The sequence below is a fragment of the Biomphalaria glabrata genome, chromosome 10, assembly GCF_947242115.1.
Source record: "Biomphalaria glabrata chromosome 10, xgBioGlab47.1, whole genome shotgun sequence".
Classification (NCBI taxonomy): Eukaryota; Metazoa; Mollusca; class Gastropoda; family Planorbidae; genus Biomphalaria; species Biomphalaria glabrata.
In genome coordinates, this window is record NC_074720.1 from 22689049 (window position 1) to 22710849 (window position 21801).

The 21801-nt window shown below is 34.5% G+C and overlaps 1 protein-coding gene across 2 annotated transcripts in view; it reads left to right on the forward strand.

Annotated features, from left to right (window-relative positions):
- Positions 1 to 543: 543 nt before the first annotated feature.
- Positions 544 to 21801, forward strand: part of LOC106060478 (uncharacterized) — a 28040-nt gene continuing 6782 nt past the window's right edge. The window contains exons 1-7 of one of the 2 annotated variants that reach the window (XM_056043290.1): positions 544 to 806; positions 9923 to 10035; positions 15298 to 16683; positions 17304 to 17355; positions 18709 to 18826; positions 20494 to 20650; positions 21088 to 21233. In XM_056043290.1, coding sequence (XP_055899265.1) covers positions 704 to 806; positions 9923 to 10035; positions 15298 to 16683; positions 17304 to 17355; positions 18709 to 18826; positions 20494 to 20650; positions 21088 to 21233 — 2075 coding nt within the window. In that variant the 5' untranslated portion in view covers positions 544 to 703. Of the gene's footprint in view, positions 807 to 9919; positions 10036 to 15297; positions 16684 to 17303; positions 17356 to 18708; positions 18827 to 20493; positions 20651 to 21087; positions 21234 to 21801 lie in introns of both variants that reach the window. The other variant, XM_056043288.1, reaches the window with a different exon arrangement.

The window sequence follows — 21801 nt, forward strand, 5'->3', positions numbered from 1 at the left end:
CTCCCCTTGGCTGCGCTCATGGTATTTGGTGAATTGTTTACTTTATTTTTTGTTTTTCTGAAGAGGCTTTTTTTAAACCTCAAAACCTCCTATAAAAAAAGGGGGGGGGGATTTAAGCTTAAATTGGCTGCGCCGGGCAAGTGATTGTTTAACATTAAAATCTCAGAATAAACAAAATGAAAGTAAAAAAAAAAAAAAAAAAAAGTTACCCCCCCCCCTCCAAATCCATCCCCACGAGGAGGATTTCATTTCGGGTGTTGAACCCCCCCCCCCCCCCCCTTTTGTTTTTCCTGACTATAATGCCCATGCATTTATATTATTAGATCTCGAATATTCTAGATCAAGATCTATAATCAATATTGTTATAATCATAATGGGCTTCAATTTTGAAAAATAAAAATTTGAAATGAAAATGCAACTAGATCTAACAAATTCTCTAGATTTAGATCTTGATCTAGATATGATGTAGGTCATGACAGTCAAATCTTTGATACTCGCAAGCCTAGACCTATATAAAAATAAAACCGAAAGTAGATCCAGGTCTGGTCTACAACCAGGAAGCAGCTCAAATAAATGAATGTTTTTCTAAAAAAAAAATATAAAAAGACGTAGAAGACCATCTATATATATATAGATCTAGACATTAGAGTAGTACACTAAGTAGTCAAGTCTAGATCAGATCCGTGACAGTCGAGCCTCGAAGATGGATTTATTTTCAACTATATTACCTATGTTGTCAAATCTTTCTACAATGCCAGATGGGTCCGATGGGAACACTCCAACTCCGATTATTATTGAATCTGATGGTAAAATTAAAAATATCCAGTGGCTGTAGCATGTTTTTCAGTAATAAAATTAAAAGTTAAGACAAGTGACTAAGTCAATGATGAGGACTCTTTCTCTATGACTCTTCCTTTAGTGACTATATCCAATCATTTTTTTTTAAGATAATAAATGAATGATAATCATACACTTACACTATAGTCAGATCTAGATTATCATTCTAGATTATTCTCGATCTAAATCTAGTAGAGATTCTAGATTAATGTAGATTCTAGATCTATATTTTTATTGTATTGAAATACTTTTATTGAGCAATATTGACTGACTGTATTCTAATTCTGTATCTTGACTACATTTACATATATTAATAATATTATGTAGCATAATAGTAATAATACATGTGCAGTCACTCACTGTGTTAGTGTTACAATTACAGTGTCAGTCAGAGTCAGTCATTCATTACTTTCCAATTCCAAATCAAGTCAAATGTAATCTATAGATCAGGAGGCTAAATTTCTAGATGTAAACATAATTTAACATTAGACCCCAACTCTAGATTTAAAACTAAATAAATTTAATAAATAGTAAATGGACTGGTCATGGAAGGAAGTTAATGACATACGTTTCTAAGATTATGGCTCTATGTCTGTCTAGTGACTCTAGTCACTATTAAGGTCTAGAACAAAGTAGATCTAGATATTATCTTATCTTATATGATACAGATGTTACTTCAAAAAAGAAGATGATTATGTCCAACGTGTCATGCATTTAGTCATGCATATTAACCAATGACCTAAATTCTGCCAAGTCACTGGTTTTCCTGGCTAGCTCAGGCAACCCATTCCATGCTCTAATAGCGCCTGGGAAGAAAAAGCATTTGTACAAATTTGTCCTAGCATATGGAACGAGGAATGTGCCTTTATATTTGTGTCTTTGAGTATTTTATTAAATGTGGTATTTGAAGATTGTGGTTCAGTGTTTATGTGAATATTTGTTTGTTATGAATCTCACTGCTCTTTTTTTTTGTCTGTTCTAGTTTCTTAACATTTTCTTGAGTAGAGGGGTCCCAAACAGAGGATGCATATTTTTTGTCTGTTCTAGTTTCTTAACATTTTCTTGAGTTGAGGGGTCCCAAACAGAGGATGCATATTCTATTATTGGCTTAACCAAAGTTAAATAACATTTTAGTTTTATGTTCTTATTTGATTTATAGAAATTTCTTTTAATAAACCCTAAAGCTTTTTTTTTTTTTTTTTTTTTTTTTTTTCGTTTCATCAATATTGGGATTCCATGACAGTTTTTCATTTATTATAACACCTTTTTTTTTGCGTTTTTAGTTTGTGCTACTTGTGTACCATGAATAAGATAAGTGGAATTAATTTGTTTTAGTTTTTTTGTTACTCTTAATAGCTGACATTTTTCTGGATGGAAAGACATGCTCCAATTTGATTCCCATTTCTGTAATTCATCTAATTCTCTTTGTAAAATTTCTGTATCTTGTGTTGTTTTTATTGTTCTATGCATTATGCAATCGTCTGCACATAATCTGACAGTTTGTTCTCTCTCTATCAGAAAATCTTTAATCCACTGATGTAATGGACCATAAATGCCAAAATATTTTATTTTTTAAGCAAACTATGGTGGTGAACTTTGTCAACAAATCTTGTAAGATAGCATCTATTTGCTCACTATTATCTAAACATTTTGAAAAATCATCAATTAGTCCTATTAGTTGTGTTTCACATGATCTATATTTCTTAAAGCCATGTTGGTATGGAGTCAGGACATTATATTTGTCTAAGTGGTTTATGATGTTGCTACATATATAAGTGTTCTAGGATTTTACATGTGATTCTGGTAAGTTATACTGGTCAGTTTTTTCTTCTTTCCAGTCCCTTGGTACTCTACCCTAGTTAAGAGATGCCTGAAAAAGTATTTTGAACACTGGTGCTAGCTCATTGCTTAGTTCTTTTAGTAATCTAAATATTATATAATTATATTATATCCTGTAGCAGCATGAATATAAATGACTTCCAAGGATAAACAAAATGCATGAGATTAAGTCAATTTAGAATTTATGACAACTAAAGGTTCAGAAAGTTGCTAATTTTTAAAAAGTTTACTTCTAGTCCATTACATCAATTACTTCATTATTTCCTTAGAAATACAAGTCAAGGCAAACAGTGATCATCATGATCATAAATATAAAAATGGCTCTAACATCAATAACTGTATCTATACACTATGGTGTCTCTTTACTTTTAAAACCGCACTTACAGAGTCTGGTGATAATGTTTGAATGACACAAAGAACTTTACATCAAAAGCCCATGGTTTTCAAGTCAATAAGTTGGCAGCTGTCTATCCACATCCATGCTGACGTACTGTGACCTTAGTGATACATAGTGTGCTTCTACTTGCATAACATTCTTCAAAGGCGTCCTTCGATATAAATGCTCCATCTTCCTCAGTGCTATTAGAGCATGAATTGGATTGCCTGAGTTAGCCAAGAAAACCAATTTCTTCTTCTTCGTTCTCATTTTACAAGTCGGAGGGTTCAGATGAGTAACTCTTTATCTGAGATTAACGGCACAGTGGTTTCCAGATCTGGCAGTTTTTGTTCTATAAGGGGTTGTATTTGGGGCCAGAGTCTTGTTCAGGCCTCGATAAAAAGCATTCTCTGGTGATGCTCCACAAGGGCAGGTTCGCTTGTCCTGACTTTAAGCTTCCGGAACATATGTTGTCTCATTCATGTTTTGTCTGATTCTGACTAGAAAAATTATGCGTTGGTCATGTCGAGATAGCTTATTATAGGCCTCCTTTTTCTTGTAATTGGGAGAGCTGGTCAAATTCTTATTTATTCTACACTCTATTATTTTCATCATTTCTTCTGGGTAGAGAGGGATTTTTATTTGTTTGTTCATTCTTCCATTGGAATACCAATTTATGTCATTGATTTAAATAACATGCATGACTAGATTGACCTAGGAAAACACATAGGATGTAATCATCTTCTTTTTAGAAGTAATGTCTGTATTTTATAAGATAAGATAAATTTACATTAAGTTTTTCTGTTCAAGCTTACACAGTAACAGTTGTGTTGTAAAAAATGTAATTGCACAGCTTAGCGCTCCACTACGTAGAGTCATATAATATAGAGTTAACCTCATTGGATGTGAGATCTAATTTTACAAATTACAAATTTTCGAAAAAGGAAATAGTTACCTTCGATGTGTATCCATGTGCTTATCTAGTCATGCATATTCACCTTCACCTATCTGTTGAACTTTGGGGCATCACACATGATCTGTTTATGGTCTCTCTCCATTCCTCTTTTGCCTTGACTAGAATCTCTTTCAATGACATGCCTGTCCATTCTTTTGGTTGTCTTCCCTTCACTTTCTCCATCTTCTGCCTTTACTTCTTTTTCCTGCAGATAGGTCTTTGTGAAACTTGAGGACCACATTATCTGGCCATACAGTTTTATTTAAAATTTTTTGACAATGGTCAGCAGGTCATCATTTCATCATTGCTATTGTGATCCTGTTTCAGATGTTCTCATCTGTGGTGTGTTATTTGTAGGTGATACCTAGGATCCTTCCTAAATATGTTTACACAAATGTTTTTACATTTTCAAACTTGTGGTTAGTAATTTGTTCTTCTGCCTGATCTTCTCTTGTCATTATTTAACATACTTGGGTTTGCTGTCATTTATTTCAAGTCCTGCTGGTTGAGATGCTTTTTCCAGTTGTGTGCAAGCTCTAGTTATGCTAGATGCATATTTACCCAATAAGCCAATGTGATCTGCATATATGTAAGATATTGTAGAGGTTGGTAGTATATTGTTTCTGTTGGCCACGGCCCTGTTTTAACTTCTGAAGTAGTTAGTTATTGTTCCCCTTGTGTTTATGTCTCCTTGTATTATGACTATACTTTTTGAGCTGTTAAATTTTATATTCTATGTATAATTCTTGTCAGTATTGCAAAATCCTGTAGTATCTGATAGAGATATTTCCTTTTATGCTGTCATAAGCCATTTTATAGTCTACTTAGAGTTGGTGTATCAGTATACTATTATGTACTACTAGTTGACCGGCGGCGTAGCATACGCCACTATTTTGCAGGGCAGGCCTTAAGCCACTGCAACAGATGTGGCTGCATTGGGCCCCGCACTTTCATGGGACCCGCGCTAATTCAAGGTGTATAAATTATTAAATTAAATCATATTATAACTTAAAACAGATTTCCTGCGCCCTCCTGTCGATTTACCAGGAGCTCCTGGAAATCTCCCGAAATTACAAAATATAAGACAAAGTCCTTAAAATATACGGAACTATATTGACAAAAATTATCATTTTGGGGTGTCATTTAATATGGAAAATGCCAATCCTACGCGAGATAAATAAAAATGGCGTTATGCATTAGGCGTAATTGTGTAATCTGGTGAAAGAAGCTTCTCTCGACTCAAACTAATGAAGAATTACTTGAGGTCAACAATTCTCAAAGATAGATTGAAACATTTGGTAATTCTTGCTATTTAGCATGATCTATGTAGGAAACAGAATTATCATGATATACTGTATGACTTTGCTACAGGCAATCTGTACATAATAAAGAATGAATAAAATGCATAGATTAATTTATTTTCTAATACAAACTCTTAAATTTCACCTATTGTCCGCTTCCTACCCAAACTTTGCCCCGCGAAATCCGTTTCGCATAGGGCCCCACAATGCTTGAGTCAGCGCTGCTTTTAGTGATGGGTGAATATACATAGTAGATTACTTGTTCTTTTTCCATGACTTCTTGGTCACAATGGTTAAGTCCGGCGCTGCTATTTAGTGTTTGTAAAATGTTTGACATGTTTCGGATGTTCCTTCAGAGTTGAAGATAGTTTACTTCTTAGTCCAAACCTCCAATAGGACGAAGGGGGATGGAAGCGGGCAGGGCTTGACAGTCCAGCGTGCAGCCATCCATAGCGACGTGTGAATACCCACTTGTTCTCCCCCCACCCCCTTGTTTTTTCGTGGGGTTACTATCCACAGAAATAAGAGAGTCATCATCTTTCCTTTACTTCTTGCTCGTCCAAACTGTTGAGTGAAGAAGAGAATTATATGTATAGATTTTGTAGGATGATCAGTTGTGGATTTATTAGGCCTGAAACCACATTGGTAGTCTGAAGTCACCTAGGATTTCTTCTGCATACTTTCCAAATATCTTAGTAATAAGCTCATATATGTTTTTTATGTTTGTCACAGTAAATATTTGGGCTGTAATTGATCAAATTTGGCTCTTTTAGAGTTTAGTGATCTTTGCATTTACGTACTGTTACATCATTTCCTGAACACATACATTTACTTATTGTTACATCGTTTCCTGAACACATAACTAGACATACACATACATTTACTTACTGTTACATCATTTCCTGAACACATAACTAGACATACACATACATTTACCTACTGTTACATCATTTCCTGAACACATAACTAGACGCACACATACATTTACTTACTGTTACATCATTTCCTGAACACATAACTAGACATACACATACATTTACCTACTGTTACATCATTTCCTGAACACATAACTAGACGCACACATACATTTGATGAATAAGCTATTAGTTAATGTAATATAACATTTCTATTTTTAAAATATCAAAATTCACAAATCAACCTTTGAAATGGCTAAGCCATCCCCATAAAATATTTGACCACTCTGAAGAGTCCCTGATGGTTGAGATAATGACTTGGTTGGGTCACACCATAGTACACAGTGTTTTGACGTTCAGCACTTTTGCTCTTTGGCTTAAGCAGCCAAAGGTAGTGCATCATGGGAAATTTCTTCATGATTCTATTATGTGACTGCCACATTTTGAGAAGAGACTTCCACACTAGCTGATAGAATTCTGATAACTTCCCTGGGAATGGTGTGAAGGATCTTTTGAACTGGGTTTACATTTCTTTGTCTCATCCCTTCTCTAGGATTCTGATTCCACTGCAATGAATGCTTTGGATCCCAGAATCATAGTAAACTGTGAGTGTCTAGGGTCATACTCCTTGTTGACTATCCAATTTCATTTATGGACATTTTCAAGAGTTTGCCACATTTAGACTTGAGCTGGAATCCCTCGCTGTAGATCAGTGTTTCTCAAACTTTTTTGTCTGGCGACACAGTAAAAAACTAAAAAAAATTTGTGGCACACCATGAAGAGCAACAGTTTTTTCATAATAAAAAAAAAAGATTTGACCTGTTTTTAAGTATTACTTTTAATGTGAAGGGTGAGCCTGTTTTTGAGAGAAAATGCGATCTAATCGAGGCTTCATCTATTGTAAGAAGTCTCTCTCTTTTCTTAGACTTGATTTCAGTCAGTGCTGAAAATCCAAACTCACAAAACCATGAAGATGCAAATGGAAGAATTATTTTGATTGCTTTTAAACTGATTGCAGGATATAACTTGTTGATTGAAATCCAAAACACATCCAGGCTTTTCTCTTCAAAATTTGACTTAAGAACTGCATCATTTTTTAAATCAATGAGCTTCTCTGCTTCTTCATTTGTCAGATTTGTAGCTTCATTGTTTCCAAATGGATAGCTGACCCATCCATAGTCATTACTTCCAACTGTTGGAAATGATTCCTGAATTTCGGGGGTGATTTCTTTATTTGAAGCACATTCATTGTAAGTAGGAAAGCAGTTGAAGACTCCTTTCGAGATCTTACTTTGCCACAAAGGTCATTTTTCACCAAATGACTTCAGTTTTGAGGATGCAGTGATGATTGTTTTGATGGTCCTTGAAGACTTAAATTCAATGAAGACCTTAACCTACCAGATCTCGTCATGAATCGAAAATCCAAAGTATTTTTTTTCAGCCTCCAAGAATGAAATCAGCTCAGCCTTGAGTTGGACGACACGCTTTAACACTTTCTCCCTGGAGAGCCAACGAACGTTGGTGTCATACAGGAGACATTTGTAGTCTGAATCCATTGCTTCACAAAGCTCTGAGAAAAGTTGGTTTGCAAGCGGTCGAGATTTGATGAAGTTTACAACTTCAATCAATTGATCCAGAGCAGACATCAAATATTTTGGCAAAGATTTGAAGGCAAGAGCTTCTCTGTGGATCATGCAGTGAACAACTAATACATTTGGATTTTCTTGACGCACAAGAGTGACGAATCCTTTTCTATTTCCCTGCATGGAAGGACAGCCATCGGTGCAAACACTGACACAGTTTTTTCCACTGTAGTTTGAATAGCAACATGTTTTCGTTCACCACTTTGAAAATATCTTCGCCTTTGGTCGTAGTCTTTTCAAAATAAGAATTTGTTGACACATTTTTCATCCTTTATGAACCAAATAAATGCTAGCAGCTGGGCTTTGCCGCTAACGTTAGCGGATTCATCAACTTGAAGAGACCACAGCAGAGACACTTCATCGTCACTCACGTTGAAGTGTTCGCAGATTTGATCTTGTAAATCTGACGATAAGTCTTCAATTCTGTACGAGATATTATCATTTGATAAAGGAACTTTTTTTAACTTTTTCGGCGGCATCGGGTCTAAGGATAGTTTCAACAACTATTGCTAAAGCTGGAGCCATGACTGATTCAGCCTCTGTGTGTGCTTTCTTGCGTTTTGCTAATAACTGAGCAACCTTATAACTTGCATTCAATCCCTTTTCTGGCAGTTCGTAAGTTTCTTAGCTTGTTTATTTTGTTGATTCCTGATGTTTTCCAAGTATTCCTACGGTTGCGCTTTTACAGCTGGATGTTTTGTTTCCAAGTGTCTCTTCAATTTGCTTGGAACAAGCGCCTCATTCGACAGAGTTGCATTGCAGATCATACAGAAAGGCAATTAAGAATCTTCAAGTCCCGAAGATATGAAACCATATCCGATGTAATCTTCTTTGTACCTTCGTTTGGTTCCTTGCTTTTCATTGAACGCTTTCGCAGTTTCATTCTTGCTAGGGTATTTCTCCATGGATAACAATGAGCCTTGCGTGTAGCGAAGTCATACAGTATATCATAATAATTATGTTTCCTACATAAATCACGCTCAATAGCAATAATTACCAAATGTTTCAATCTATCTTTGAGAATTGTTGACCTCAAGTAATTCTCCATTAGTTTGAGGCACGAGAAGCTTCTTTCACCAGATTACACAATTACAGCTGATACATAATGTCGCGCATAAGATTGGCGTTTTCCATATTGAATGACACCCAAAATGACAATTTTTGTGTATATATTTCCGTATATTTTAAGAACTTTTTCGTATATTTGGCGATTTCGGGAGGGTTTCAGGAGCTCCTGGTAAATGGCCATGAGGGCGCGGGATATCTGTTTTTAGTTATAAAATGGTTTAATTAATTAATTTATGCACCTTGAATTAGCGCGGGTCCTATGAAAGTGCGGTTCCTATGAAAGTGCTCCTGGTAAATGGACAGGAGGGCGCGGGAAATCTCTTTTAAGTTATGAAATGGTTTAATTTAATAATTTCTACACCTTGAATTAGAGCGGGCCCTATGAAAGTGCGGTTCCTATAAAAGTTCGGGGCCCAATGCGGTCACATAGGTTGCAGGCGCCTAAGGCCGGCCCTGCAAAATAGCGGCGTATGCTACGCCGCCGGTCGACTAGTATATACTATTCTTTAAAAATTAACCTTAATACAGACTAGACAAATACTAAATCTATGCACCTTAAAGTAGTGCTCAATTGTAATAAAAAATCACTAATGATATGAAATGAGTAAACCAAATGCTAAGAAATGTTTTTGTTTTTAAAAAGAATTATTAATGTGAAATAAGATATTGTTGAAATAGTTTCATACTTTTTTTTCGGAAAAAATATTATTGCATCCAAGCAAAACCTTTCTGTTGGGTTTTAGAGATTAAGGATAAGCCAGGCTTGAATTCAGAAACATTGAGAAAACAGTCTAATGTGCATACCATTAAATAAAAAACAATTTTGTTTTATCCTAATTAAACTTATATAAATTTTAACCATCCCTTTTGACTTACCCAATAAAGTAAAACTAAAAAGCTCAGCTGTCTAGTACTTTCTCTTTATATGATATGCATATGTTAGAAAAAGTTTATGTAGAGTAATAAAACAATATTTTTTTTTTCAGAAGAGTCTGATGATGATATTGTCTTAGTGAAAGAAGAGAAAATAGCTCATGTTACTGACAAAGATGATGATGTCATATTTATATCAAAAGAGGAACCAAGAAGAAAAGTTTCTAAGGTAAAACCTACTTTGGAAATATTTAGTTTTAAGCTGTTGCAGACTGATAGCAATGTTGGTGATGGTAGACTAGAGAAGAAAGAATAGCTTTGTGGGTGTGTGTTTGTGTATATGCATTGTAAATAATTGAAATTAAAAGTCTTATCAGGTATTACTTTGGGGGGGGGGAGCTGAAAAATGCTTTATTAATATTGAGTATAGCTAGGTAACAATTGCTTTAACTCTTTCCATGCGTATTGTTTTGATAGAAAACCTGGACTTTGCGTGACAGTGTGCAAGAGGGGGAGAGTTACTAAAACTAAATTAACTTTTTTATTTTATTATATACCTGAGAGTAATGCCACACTGAAACAGTTAAGACTGAACAATAAGCTGACTGATTTATAAACAAATCTGACAAAAATTCATATTTCTTTGTTTAGCAGACGCTCATGCTGCTCGCCATCTCTTGAGCACAGAATAAATTTAACTTCAGGTTTTGAACATCTTTAAACACTAGCTTTCTGTTTAATATTTAACTGTCAAACTGTGAGGGTTTTTATTTTGTCCTAAGTTATTTACATATAAGGTTTTTGGATACAGTGACATGATCTTGATGTTACTAAAAAGTAACTTATATCACTCAAAATACACAATAAGTGCTGAAACTAGGGGAAAAAAAAAAGAATGCAAATGAATGTTGTGTTAGTATACAGTTACTTAGTGTCACCGCTGTATTTTTGATATTATAAATGTGGCTGTAGTTATGCTGTGCTACTATTGTCGGTTTATCAATGTAGGCGTGGTGGTGACATTAGGTTCATGTTATAAATCACAGAATAATGAAATGACGCTGGATGTAGCAGACACAAATAAGTTTAATATAACATCACATGGTGAATACGATATACAATTCGACCCAGGAATGGTCAGTATTAATCCAACAGAAATGTCACCAATATAACAACTTAGTAACTATTTTATAACCAACTACTTTAAACTTCTAACTCTACTGCTTATATATTAAGTGACTCTATCAAGTGCTTGCTACAAGATCTCTATGTTGACTGACTGCCTTTAACTCTCTGGTTCACCTAAGGTCAAAAGTGTTCACCCTAGGGCAATATGAGTTGTGAATAAGATTCACAATATTGAATTAACATTTACAATATAGAATTAGGGTTTCTACTCTATGGCACCAACTTTGAGGTGGTGACACTTAGCTTGAGCTGATGTTTAACATATTTATATGTTAAGCTTTCTTATTGATAATATCATTGGCATTTAATAAGATAATCAAAAAGTGTGCCGATGTGCCAAAAAACTCAAACTTGAAAATATGGAATATGAAAAAAAAATGTTTTTACTTTCATTTAGTTATTGATTTTCTCGATAAAGCCCTAACTTTGGTCAATATAGTTAACCCTCTAGTAAATTCAATATAATAGTAATACTGAGTTGGACAATGGTAATCAAAACTTAAATTCCATTTGTCAGAGCAATAAAATAATCTTGTCCTATCTTACATCAGCAGATATTCAAATCATCAATTAAATCCTCTATTCACAATGAGGTTGTAGTGAGCAACTTTCATTATAAATATTGTTACGCTTTCCTATTTGGGTCTTCCATGCTCCAACAGGATTTTCTATGCACTTTGATCTCTTTGTGATCTTTGAGTGGGTTACCATGCTGTGTGTTGAGGCCTTCATTCAATAGATTTCAGCTCAATGTCAAATTAAAAGTAGCCACCCAGTCGCAGATCTCATTAGATCATTATACAATGTTTTTGTCATCTAAAAACATTTGTAGCTGGCTATGTCCTAAATGTAGCACTACATAATGAACATCCTGGATTTGTCAAGAGAAAAAAAAAAGAAAGCTGCCCTGTCAGCTAGCCTTAGGACAGATGCATATACATGCACAAACTGTGGAAAACTTTGCCGCTTCAGAATTGGCTTAATCAGTCACTCCAGATTCTAAACTAAACTGGGCACATCGATTGTCTTCTGAGACTTAAGGAGCTATGTCCTGAATGTAAGACTACATAGTGAACATTCTAGCTGTCTATGTCCTGAATGTAGGACTACATAGTGAACATTCTAGCTGTCTATGTCCTGAATGTAGGACTACATAGTGAACATTCTAGCTGTCTATGTCCTGAATGTAGGACTACATAGTGAACATTTTAGCTGTCTATGTCCTGAACATAGGACTACATAGTGAACATTCTAGCTGTCTATGTCCTGAATGTAGGACTACATAGTGAACATTCTAGCTGTCTATGTCCTGAATGTAGGACTACATGGTGAACATTCTAGCTGTCTATGTCCTGAATGTAGGACTACATAGTGAACATTCTAGCTGTCTATGTCCTGAATGTAAGACTACATAGTGAACATTCTAGCTGTCTATGTCCTGAATGTAGGACTACATAGTGAACATTCTAGCTGTCTATGTCCTGAATGTAGGACTACATAGTGAACATTTTAGCTGTCTATGTCCTGAATGTAGGACTACATAGTGAACATTCTAGCTGTCTATGTCCTGAATGTAAGACTACATAGTGAACATTCTAGCTGTCTATGTCCTGAATGTAGGACTACATAGTAAACATTTTAGCTGTCTATGTCCTGAATGTAGGACTACATAGTGAACATTCTAGCTGTCTATGTCCTGAATGTAGGACTACATAGTGAACATTCTAGCTGTCTATGTCCTGAATGTAAGACTACATAGTGAACATTCTAGCTGTCTATGTCCTGAATGTAGGACTACATAGTGAACATTCTAGCTGTCTATGTCCTGAATGTAGGACTACATAGTGAACATTTTAGCTGTCTATGTCCTGAATGTAGGACTACATAGTGAACATTCTAGCTGTCTATGTCCTGAATGTAGGACTACATAGTGAACATTCTAGCTGTCTATGTCCTGAATGTAGGACTACATAGTGAACATTCTAGCTGTCTATGTCCTGAATGTAGGACTACATAGTGAACATTCTAGCTGTCTATGTCCTGAATGTAGGACTACATAGTGAACATTCTAGCTGTCTATGTCCTGAATGTAGGACTACATAGTGAACATTCTAGCTGTCTATGTCCTGAATGTAGGACTACATAGTGAACATTCTAGCTGTCTATGTCCTGAATGTAGGACTACATAGTGAACATTCTAGCCATCTATGTCCTAAATGTAGTGGATAACTAAGCATTTCTCATGCTTTAAAAAAAGAAAAAACTAGTTGAAAAATCAAAATTGGATACCATTAAACTTCTTCACTAAAAGTCTGATCTGATAATTTGAATAATAATCTACTCTCTATTCTTTAATATATATTTTACAAACTATTCTATGATTGTTTTTGATGATCTTTGACTTGTAGTACTAAACTGCTACCCATGTAGGTGTATTATATCTTAACTTATAAAACTTGAAATTACTTGAATCAATTTTTGTGAACAAAGCTGACTAGAACTTTGACTACACTTCAACTTGAGATGAAATCAATGTAGACTTAAATATAAACTGGAAAGTACAATGCCACTTATCTTGCATCATAGCCACTCAGCAGTGGCTAACTACTTCTCAGCATCACCTTAGAAATACAACAAACTAACTACTTCTCAGCATCACCTTAGAAATACAACAAACTAACTACTTCTCAGCATCACCTTAGAAATACAACAAACTAACTACTTCTCAGCATCACCTTAGAAATACAACAAACTAACTACTTCTCAGCATCACCTTAGAAATACAACAAACTAACTACTTCTCAGCATCACCTTAGAAATACAACAAACTAACTACTTCTCAGCATCACCTTAGAAATACAACAAACTAACTACTTCTCAGCATCACCTTAGAAATACAACAAACTAACTACTTCTCAGCATCACCTTAGAAATACAACAAACTAACTACTTCTCAGCATCACCTTAGAAATACAACAAACTAACTACTTCTCAGCATCACCTTAGAAATACAACAAACTAACTACTTCTCATCATCACCTTAGAAATACAACAAACTAACTACTTCTCAGCATCACCTTAGAAATACAACAAACTAACTACTTCTCAGCATCACCTTAGAAATACAACAAACTAACTACTTCTCATCATCACCTTAGAAATACAACAAACTCCATAACAATGATTTGAAGACGTTCTTCACTTCCATAATCCATGGATAAACTCAGATCCCAATCACAAATACATTTATACTAATACAGGAGCAGCTTGAAATATCCAGAAACGAGGAACTTCAATCAATGTTTGGACAAAAATAAGCCCACCACAAATTCTGGTTACAAAAACATTTTTATATCCTGCATTGTTGAATTATTTTGTAAAATTTGGATTCATTGCCATAATGAGCCTCATCCTAAACAATAGAAACCACCAAACATTTGTGCTCGCTGAGATTTATAGTTGCTGCTACGTTTTGAGTATGTGATATTTAATCACCATTATAATCACCATAGCATTAACAGTTTTCTTTCTAAAAATATAGACTTGTTTTAACATTAAATCCATGTAATGTATCCTAGAAGTTATACTCACAATAAGTGCCTGTTATATACCACTAAAGGGCCTGTAATGAATTTAAAGTATTGATGGTGAAAACACCAGTTTTTAAAGCAGTAAATCAAAGCAGATTTATTTGCTTAGAAATGGATCAAAACATCAAATCAGTTCATCTGCAACTAAGACTGGACCAACTGTATTAGTTAAAGTACAATGTGTCTGCCACCTGTTTATAGTTGTATTAGTTAAAGTACAATGTGTCTGCCACCTGTTTATTGTTGTTTTAGTTACAATACAATGTGTCTGCACTTGTTTATAGTTGTGTATTAGTCAAAATACAATGTGTCTGCCACATGTTTATAGTTGTATTAGTTTAAGTACAATGTGTCTGCCACCTGTTTATAGTTGTATTAGTTAAAGTACAATGTGTCTGCCACCTGTTTATAGTTGTATTAGTTAAAGTACAATGTGTCTGCACCTGTTTATAGTTGTATTAGTTAAAGTACAATGTGTCTGCCACATGTTTATAGTTGTATTAGTTAAAGCACAATGTGTCTGCCACCTGTTTATAGTTGTATTAGTTAAAGCACAATGTGTCTGCCACCTGTTTATAGTTGTATTAGTTAAAGCACAATGTGTCTGCCACCTGTTTATAGTTGTATTAAAGCACCTGTTTATTGTTGACATTTTAAAATGTGTATTTCAACTTGTTTATGCATTCACCACAGTCTTTTATTTCTACTCTCAGGTGAAGTCTAAAGATCAATTCAACTCTTCTTGTGGCAATAAATCTTCTTTAGTTGTTCCAGTAACTCAACAAATCCTTTCTTCTCCTTCCAATGATGATGCTCTCAAAGTCTGTGCTGATCAAGATGTTTGTGTTGATGCTGACCAAAGTCCACAATTAGTCCAAACTGAAGAGCTGTGCACTGTCCTGCCACTGGGAAGTAACTCTTTCAGATCTCTGCCTAAAATGAAGATTGTTAAGATGGATACTGAGAGAACTTCACGGAAATGGAACATTGTTCAAAACAATAAGCATGATGGTGTTTCTACTTTAGATGTAACAACTGTGAATAAAAATGGCCATCAATTAGATACAAATGCTAACTGCTATTGTTCCATTAAAAAACAAACATCTCTGGAGTGTGGTGACACACAAATCCAGTTCTGTTGTCAACATAGAATACAATCATTACAAAGTCTTAGCCCACTGTCTTTCTTGCCTGGAACTAGCAAAGACTCAGTCCATCAAGATTCTGAGTGCACTAGGAGTCTGAAGAAATGTCTACAAACCAAAGGAAGTCAATGCGCTGTGAGAAAACATTCCCATAAATACTCTAGCCGATTGAGTTATTCCAATCTCTCTTCTCTAAATAAAGTGTGGGATTATAGAAAAATTCATCATAGGCCCCTTATGCCATATAAAACTTTGGATAGTTCGTTCAAAACTAGAAATGTTCACAAAAGTATTTTTTTGTCAAACAGACCACTTGTCATTCATCTGGCCAAGAAAATTAAGCATCAGTATATTGTGAGAAAAAAACTTAATGCTTCGCAACACAAATCAAAATATATGCAAATTGAGAATGCTTTGAATATTAAATGGCCAGAAGACGAGAAGCTGGCCAAGTGGAGAGTGGTTGCTCCAAGTACTTCAGAACGAGTCAGACTAAAGCTGATTAAAGTGGCACCATCTCTGTCCAGTCATCTGAGAACACAAGACATGGCCCAGCAGGATGTCCAGAGGGGGAAACAGAAAGATGTCTTCAAACAGAAAGAAGATTTCTTGGAAGTACAAGAACAGGAAGACAAAGAAGAGAACAAAACATTACATTTAGTTTCCAACTGCATGAAAAACAAAATGATGTCACCTGCAGAGAATGGGAGGTCACCTGGGAAGAAAGGGAGGTCACCTACAGAGAATGGGAGGTCACCTGGGAAGAAAGGGAGGTCACCTATAAAGAAAGGGATGTTGCCTTTAAAAAATGAGCTATTGGCTGTAAAGAAAGAGGTGCTATGTTCTCAGTGTACAATTCTTCACACAAACTTTTCCAAATGTGAGAATGGACATTTTGTTTGTGGCACTTGTTTAGAGATTCAGGTGAAGCAGATTCTTTCAGGCACTACTAAGGTTAGTACTATGCAAGACAATAGTCTAAACATACAACACACACATATATATGTACATGTATATATCTACATATATACATAACTACATATCTGTCTGTCCACTTATCTCTCTCTCTCTCTCTCTCTCTCTCTCTTATATATATACATTGATTAGAAAATTATTTCAGGGACATAGTTATGTTAGACACACTGATTTGACTGAATTATTGACTGAATTAAAGATAAAGTACCCTTTCAGACCTTACAATCTATAGGACAGATGATGTGATATCATGTTTCTATGGTTAAGGAGGTCTCATGTTTCCAGCACATTGACCATTAACCTTGACTTTTCTCATCTAATATCAGGTACCCATCAATTTTGTGTGTACTTGGGAGTGCCCTAAAAATCCCAAAATTCAAAATCCTAAATTCAAAATTAAATTCAAAATCACTGACATTTGAACCCAAGACCACTCGTTTTGGAAGCCAAGCTCTTTACCACTTAGTCACTTTGCCGCAATATTTGACTGAATTTACATTATTTATGTTGTTTTACATTGTGTGTGTTCCTTAGTGCTCTTTAGCTATGTTGATTTCTAATCCTATTAACAAAATAAACATTTGTTTCTATATATTTAGCACCAACAAGTAAAATGCCCAGCTCGCACTTGTAATATAGTTTTGTCCTATGGTAAGTTCATTTACATTCCTATAGTTTACACACTTTGTTGAATCCCAGCCAAAAGGTTTAACAGTTTTTTAGACTACACAATGTAGATTTTGTTGCTAAATATCTTGGTAGAATCCAGGATTTTTATAGAAGATCTTGGATGTCCTTTTCCAATCAACTCTCTATTTGCTAATTTCTTTTTTAAATGGTTGTTAGGGCATTGACGGGAAAAAACATATTGATGAAAATCTTCAGAAGGGCTTTCACATTCATTAACCCATGGTGGCAAATGGCACTTTAAAACAGCCATCTCATCTCATAACTAGTTGATTATGTACATCTATGAAAGAGTTGTGCTTTGGATTTATATTTCATAGCTAGACCTTTTCTGCCTTTCATTATATTGTAAGAATGGCTGAAAGTATTAATTCTAAACTACTTATTACCTTGAAGCTAGACATATTTAATGGAGCAAAGTATTAGAAGTGTACAACAATTGCATTATTACAAAAATGCTTGGTTAGACCTCACCATTTAAGACAATTTTGTTAATTTAGAAGATATAGATAACAGTGAGATTTTTATGAATATTTTTTATTCAAACTTAAAATGAGAACAAATGTACATCTTTGAAATTTGACAACAAAAAAAGAATTTGTCTCAAATCTTCAAAGTGTGTTTGAAATACTTCTTCTCTCCTCTGGGGGGGGGGGGGCTTCCAAATAAACCCATTTGTTTAATTTCCTTTATGTAGTGAGGATGAAACCATAAAGCAAGTAATAAGTTTACAATTTGTCCTATAAAACTACTCACAAAATAAACAAGGTTACAAAGACAGTTTGTGTGGAAACACAAACTCAAAATCGGCCCCTGAAGTGGTCCACTTAGGCAGGTAAAAGGGCAGGTTTCTGATATTTTCAGAAAGAATATCAGAAACTATGAAGTACAAATTATCAACAACTACAACCCTATTTCCTATCAACAATTACAACCCTATCTCCGTCGATACAAAAAGAAGAGACATGCTCGTGTTGAAAGTTTGTAAGACATTGTAAGATAGTGAGAGGATCAGAAGATTTGATATTATGGAGATTTCTTTGTAATGTTATGGATTGATAGAATTAGGTTGGAGCATCCTAAAGTTTTAATGCTAAAATGAAGTTATTAGAATAAACAAGTTTATCACCATTTAAAAAAAAAATCTTGAGTCTATTATGATTTCCTTTTTATCTTGAACACATGCCTTAAGTTATAATGAGTAATTATTGCATTATGGGCTAGTTTATTACTTGGTTATTGGTCACTGATTACAATTTCATGTCTGTCTTGGTTAACAATAAGCCAGATCAAAATCTACATTGTATTTTCTATCAGATGAATTAAAACAGAGCTTGCCACCATTAGTGGTTGATATTATAGAGGAAAAGTTTGATAAGGCCTACTTGCAATACATCAGACAGTGGATGTTCAGTGATGAGAAACTCAAGTCTAGGTAACAACATTTTTTTTGTCTTACCCAGTGAATACAATGTATAGAAACTTCAATGATAGATGAAGTAATTCTAATCATTCTATCAAGTTGTTTGTGAGAGTAAGAGGGGGCTTGTTTGACTGACTGCTGTGCTTTCACTGGAACTAAAATAGAGTTGGAAACTAGTACAGCAGTATCTTTTATCATACATATTGTTGCAACTCTAGGGTAGGCACTCAACGAAAAGGCAGGTCGGCAACAGAAAACGATGTATTTATTTAGTATAAGCATCAACAAATAGTAATAGTTACTAGTTAGACTTGGACGTCTGCTATAAAGTCACAGGGAGTAATATGACTTAAGTTCTAAGAGTCCTACTTCATACCAGAACACAGAACAGACCACTGACACACTTCCCAGTGTCGCTCCAGGTCTCCCACACAGTTTCCTAGTATCACACAGGACAGCACTCAGCACCAGACTGTTCAGACTCCCATGACTTTTAGCCGGCTCACAACAGTCCTTCCCCTTGTTTATGTTCAACAGTGCGCTAGTGCGCATTTCAAGCACTGGTGCAAGGCAGGGTTACAACAATATGTTAAATTTAGTAAATTCTTTTTTTTATACAATAGTAAATCTTTGCAAGATATTTTAATATTTCTAAATTGAATAATTATTTATATTCTTTAAAACTATAATAGATCATTAAAAAACTTAGTTATATATTCAGTGGCATCACTATGGTGGAAGTCATCCAGTATAGTTAGCTCAGGGTGAAACCCACAACCAATCAACTTTCCCCTCAAATCTTCCCCATAGAAACTCACATTGGTTAGTTCTTTTTGTTGAACCATAATACAATGACTTCCATTCATTGGTTGTTGTTACACAAAGTTCAAATGAGTGTCTATTTTATTTTAAAATAAAGTTATTTATAACAATTTATTATTAGTTTTGCAAATATTTAAATTTAAGATTTTAAAATTAGAAGCAGATTTAACAACAAAGGAACATGTTTTCCTAAGAAGACTTTAAAGAGCTCTTATCAGAAACAGTATACTGTTATCCTTTCTCAATCAACGAATGAAACAATGCAACCTTACAAAAAATACATTAAAGGGTGCAACAACTTAAAAAAATATAAATATAATATATGTTAAGAAACTTTCCATTAAAAATGGACAAGAACTTGAAACAATTTACTTTTCAGGATTTCAAACTTGCAAACTTAATCCTTGGCGATTTCTTTATCAATAGACAGAAATAGGAAATTCCTGTCTCTCCCTTTTGGTATCTCAAATAGTTCTTTATTGATAGTTCTTAATTAACTTCAGTTTTGAAAAGCTTCTTTCACATTACTTCATGTAGACATACATTTGGCAAGAAACAGTTGAAGTCTTCATCAAAATGCTGGCATTTTTTTTTATCCATTGAAGTCCCATCTGACATACCATTTGAATTGTAAAAAATCAAATACTGACCAGTTTTAGCTTCTTCAAGATTTGCTGCTGTGATGGGCAGGCCACATCTGCCGAGGGAAGACTCCTGTATAACAAATTAAGGAAAGGGTTCATTCATTCATTCACAAGGTGGACTAAGAGACTCTATTGGGTGTCACCCTGTGCATCCAATTTGATTTGTGTTACAACAAATGTAAGTACTCATCTAGTTATTGCTTTTCTTATTAGATCTGAATTTGCTGCTTGTGAAAGTCTCGGATCAACTGAAACACAGCCAGCACCAAGTTTTGTAGCTGCTGGGACACAACAAGAAACACTGAACCCAATGAAAACAGCAGCTGAGGAGAGTCTGCCCAAATATTGGTTATCTATGGAGCAAGATAATGTACTATCTCTTTTTTTTTTTTATTTAAGTCTCCTATGTCTTCTTTAATAAGTTTTGGATAACTACTGAAAATGTTAGCATAAACTGAATTCCTGTTCCCAAGTATATATAATTTTTTTAAAGCTTTCTACACATTATAAATAAAATTAAAGACATTTCTCTTACATTCTTGTCTCCTATTACTGCTAGTCACATATGCTAGTGCTAGTGTTCCTTATCCTTTTGTACAATTGTACAGACAAATCTTCAGTAATTTTTTTAAAGTCTTACAAAATTATTATTTTTTTATAAATCTTAAGTAAGTAACTGAATTTCCAATTGACTTAGTCCACACATTCAATATGCTGCTAGTTTTTGTTGTATTCTTTAGTCAGATATAAAATTCTAGTATTATCTTATTTCCTTTTTGACTTGTATATATTATTTTTCTCCAACAGCCTGTCATGGTGTATGAAGTAACTCCAGACACTGAGGAATATAATAACCTTGCATTTCCCTTTCATGAAACATTGGAATTTCCTCATTATGACATTGTTAGGATCTTACGTATACAAAATTTAATTCTATGGAAATACTTTGCTCTGTGAGTAACTTTTATATAGAAGATTTTAAATGCAAGTTACTATAGACTTAAAGACCCCAATTGTCAACTGGCCATTACTTACATTAAATTACTGACTTCAACTTGTACTTTGATTCAGAATATTAATGCTCTAAAACTATTTCAGATAAATCTAAAAGTGATTAGGTTAGTTAGTTTCTTCAACAAATATAATAATTAATGTCATGGTTATAGATCTCAGAGCAAAATCATGACTTTTGCTTACGGTAAAAGTCATATCTGCTTTTGCAGATCCCTTTCAAATTTTTAGCTCTTAATTTTTTGTATGGTAACTGGGTGTCTTGAGTAAAAATACTTTCTTCTGTAATCCCATCTTGCATTTTCTGCTGTTGAAGAATCATCTAGAATAAGGATTGTTCCTTTGGATACATCAACTGCATGGAGAATAGGGGAACTTCTGTGTGGGCAACATTTCAATGATATTAACCATAGTTTCTGGGTGACAGAAGGAGGCCAATGATTCTCACCATTTAATCATTTTAGAAATTTAGATACTTGAGTGACAATTTAACTTGACACAACTTGTGAA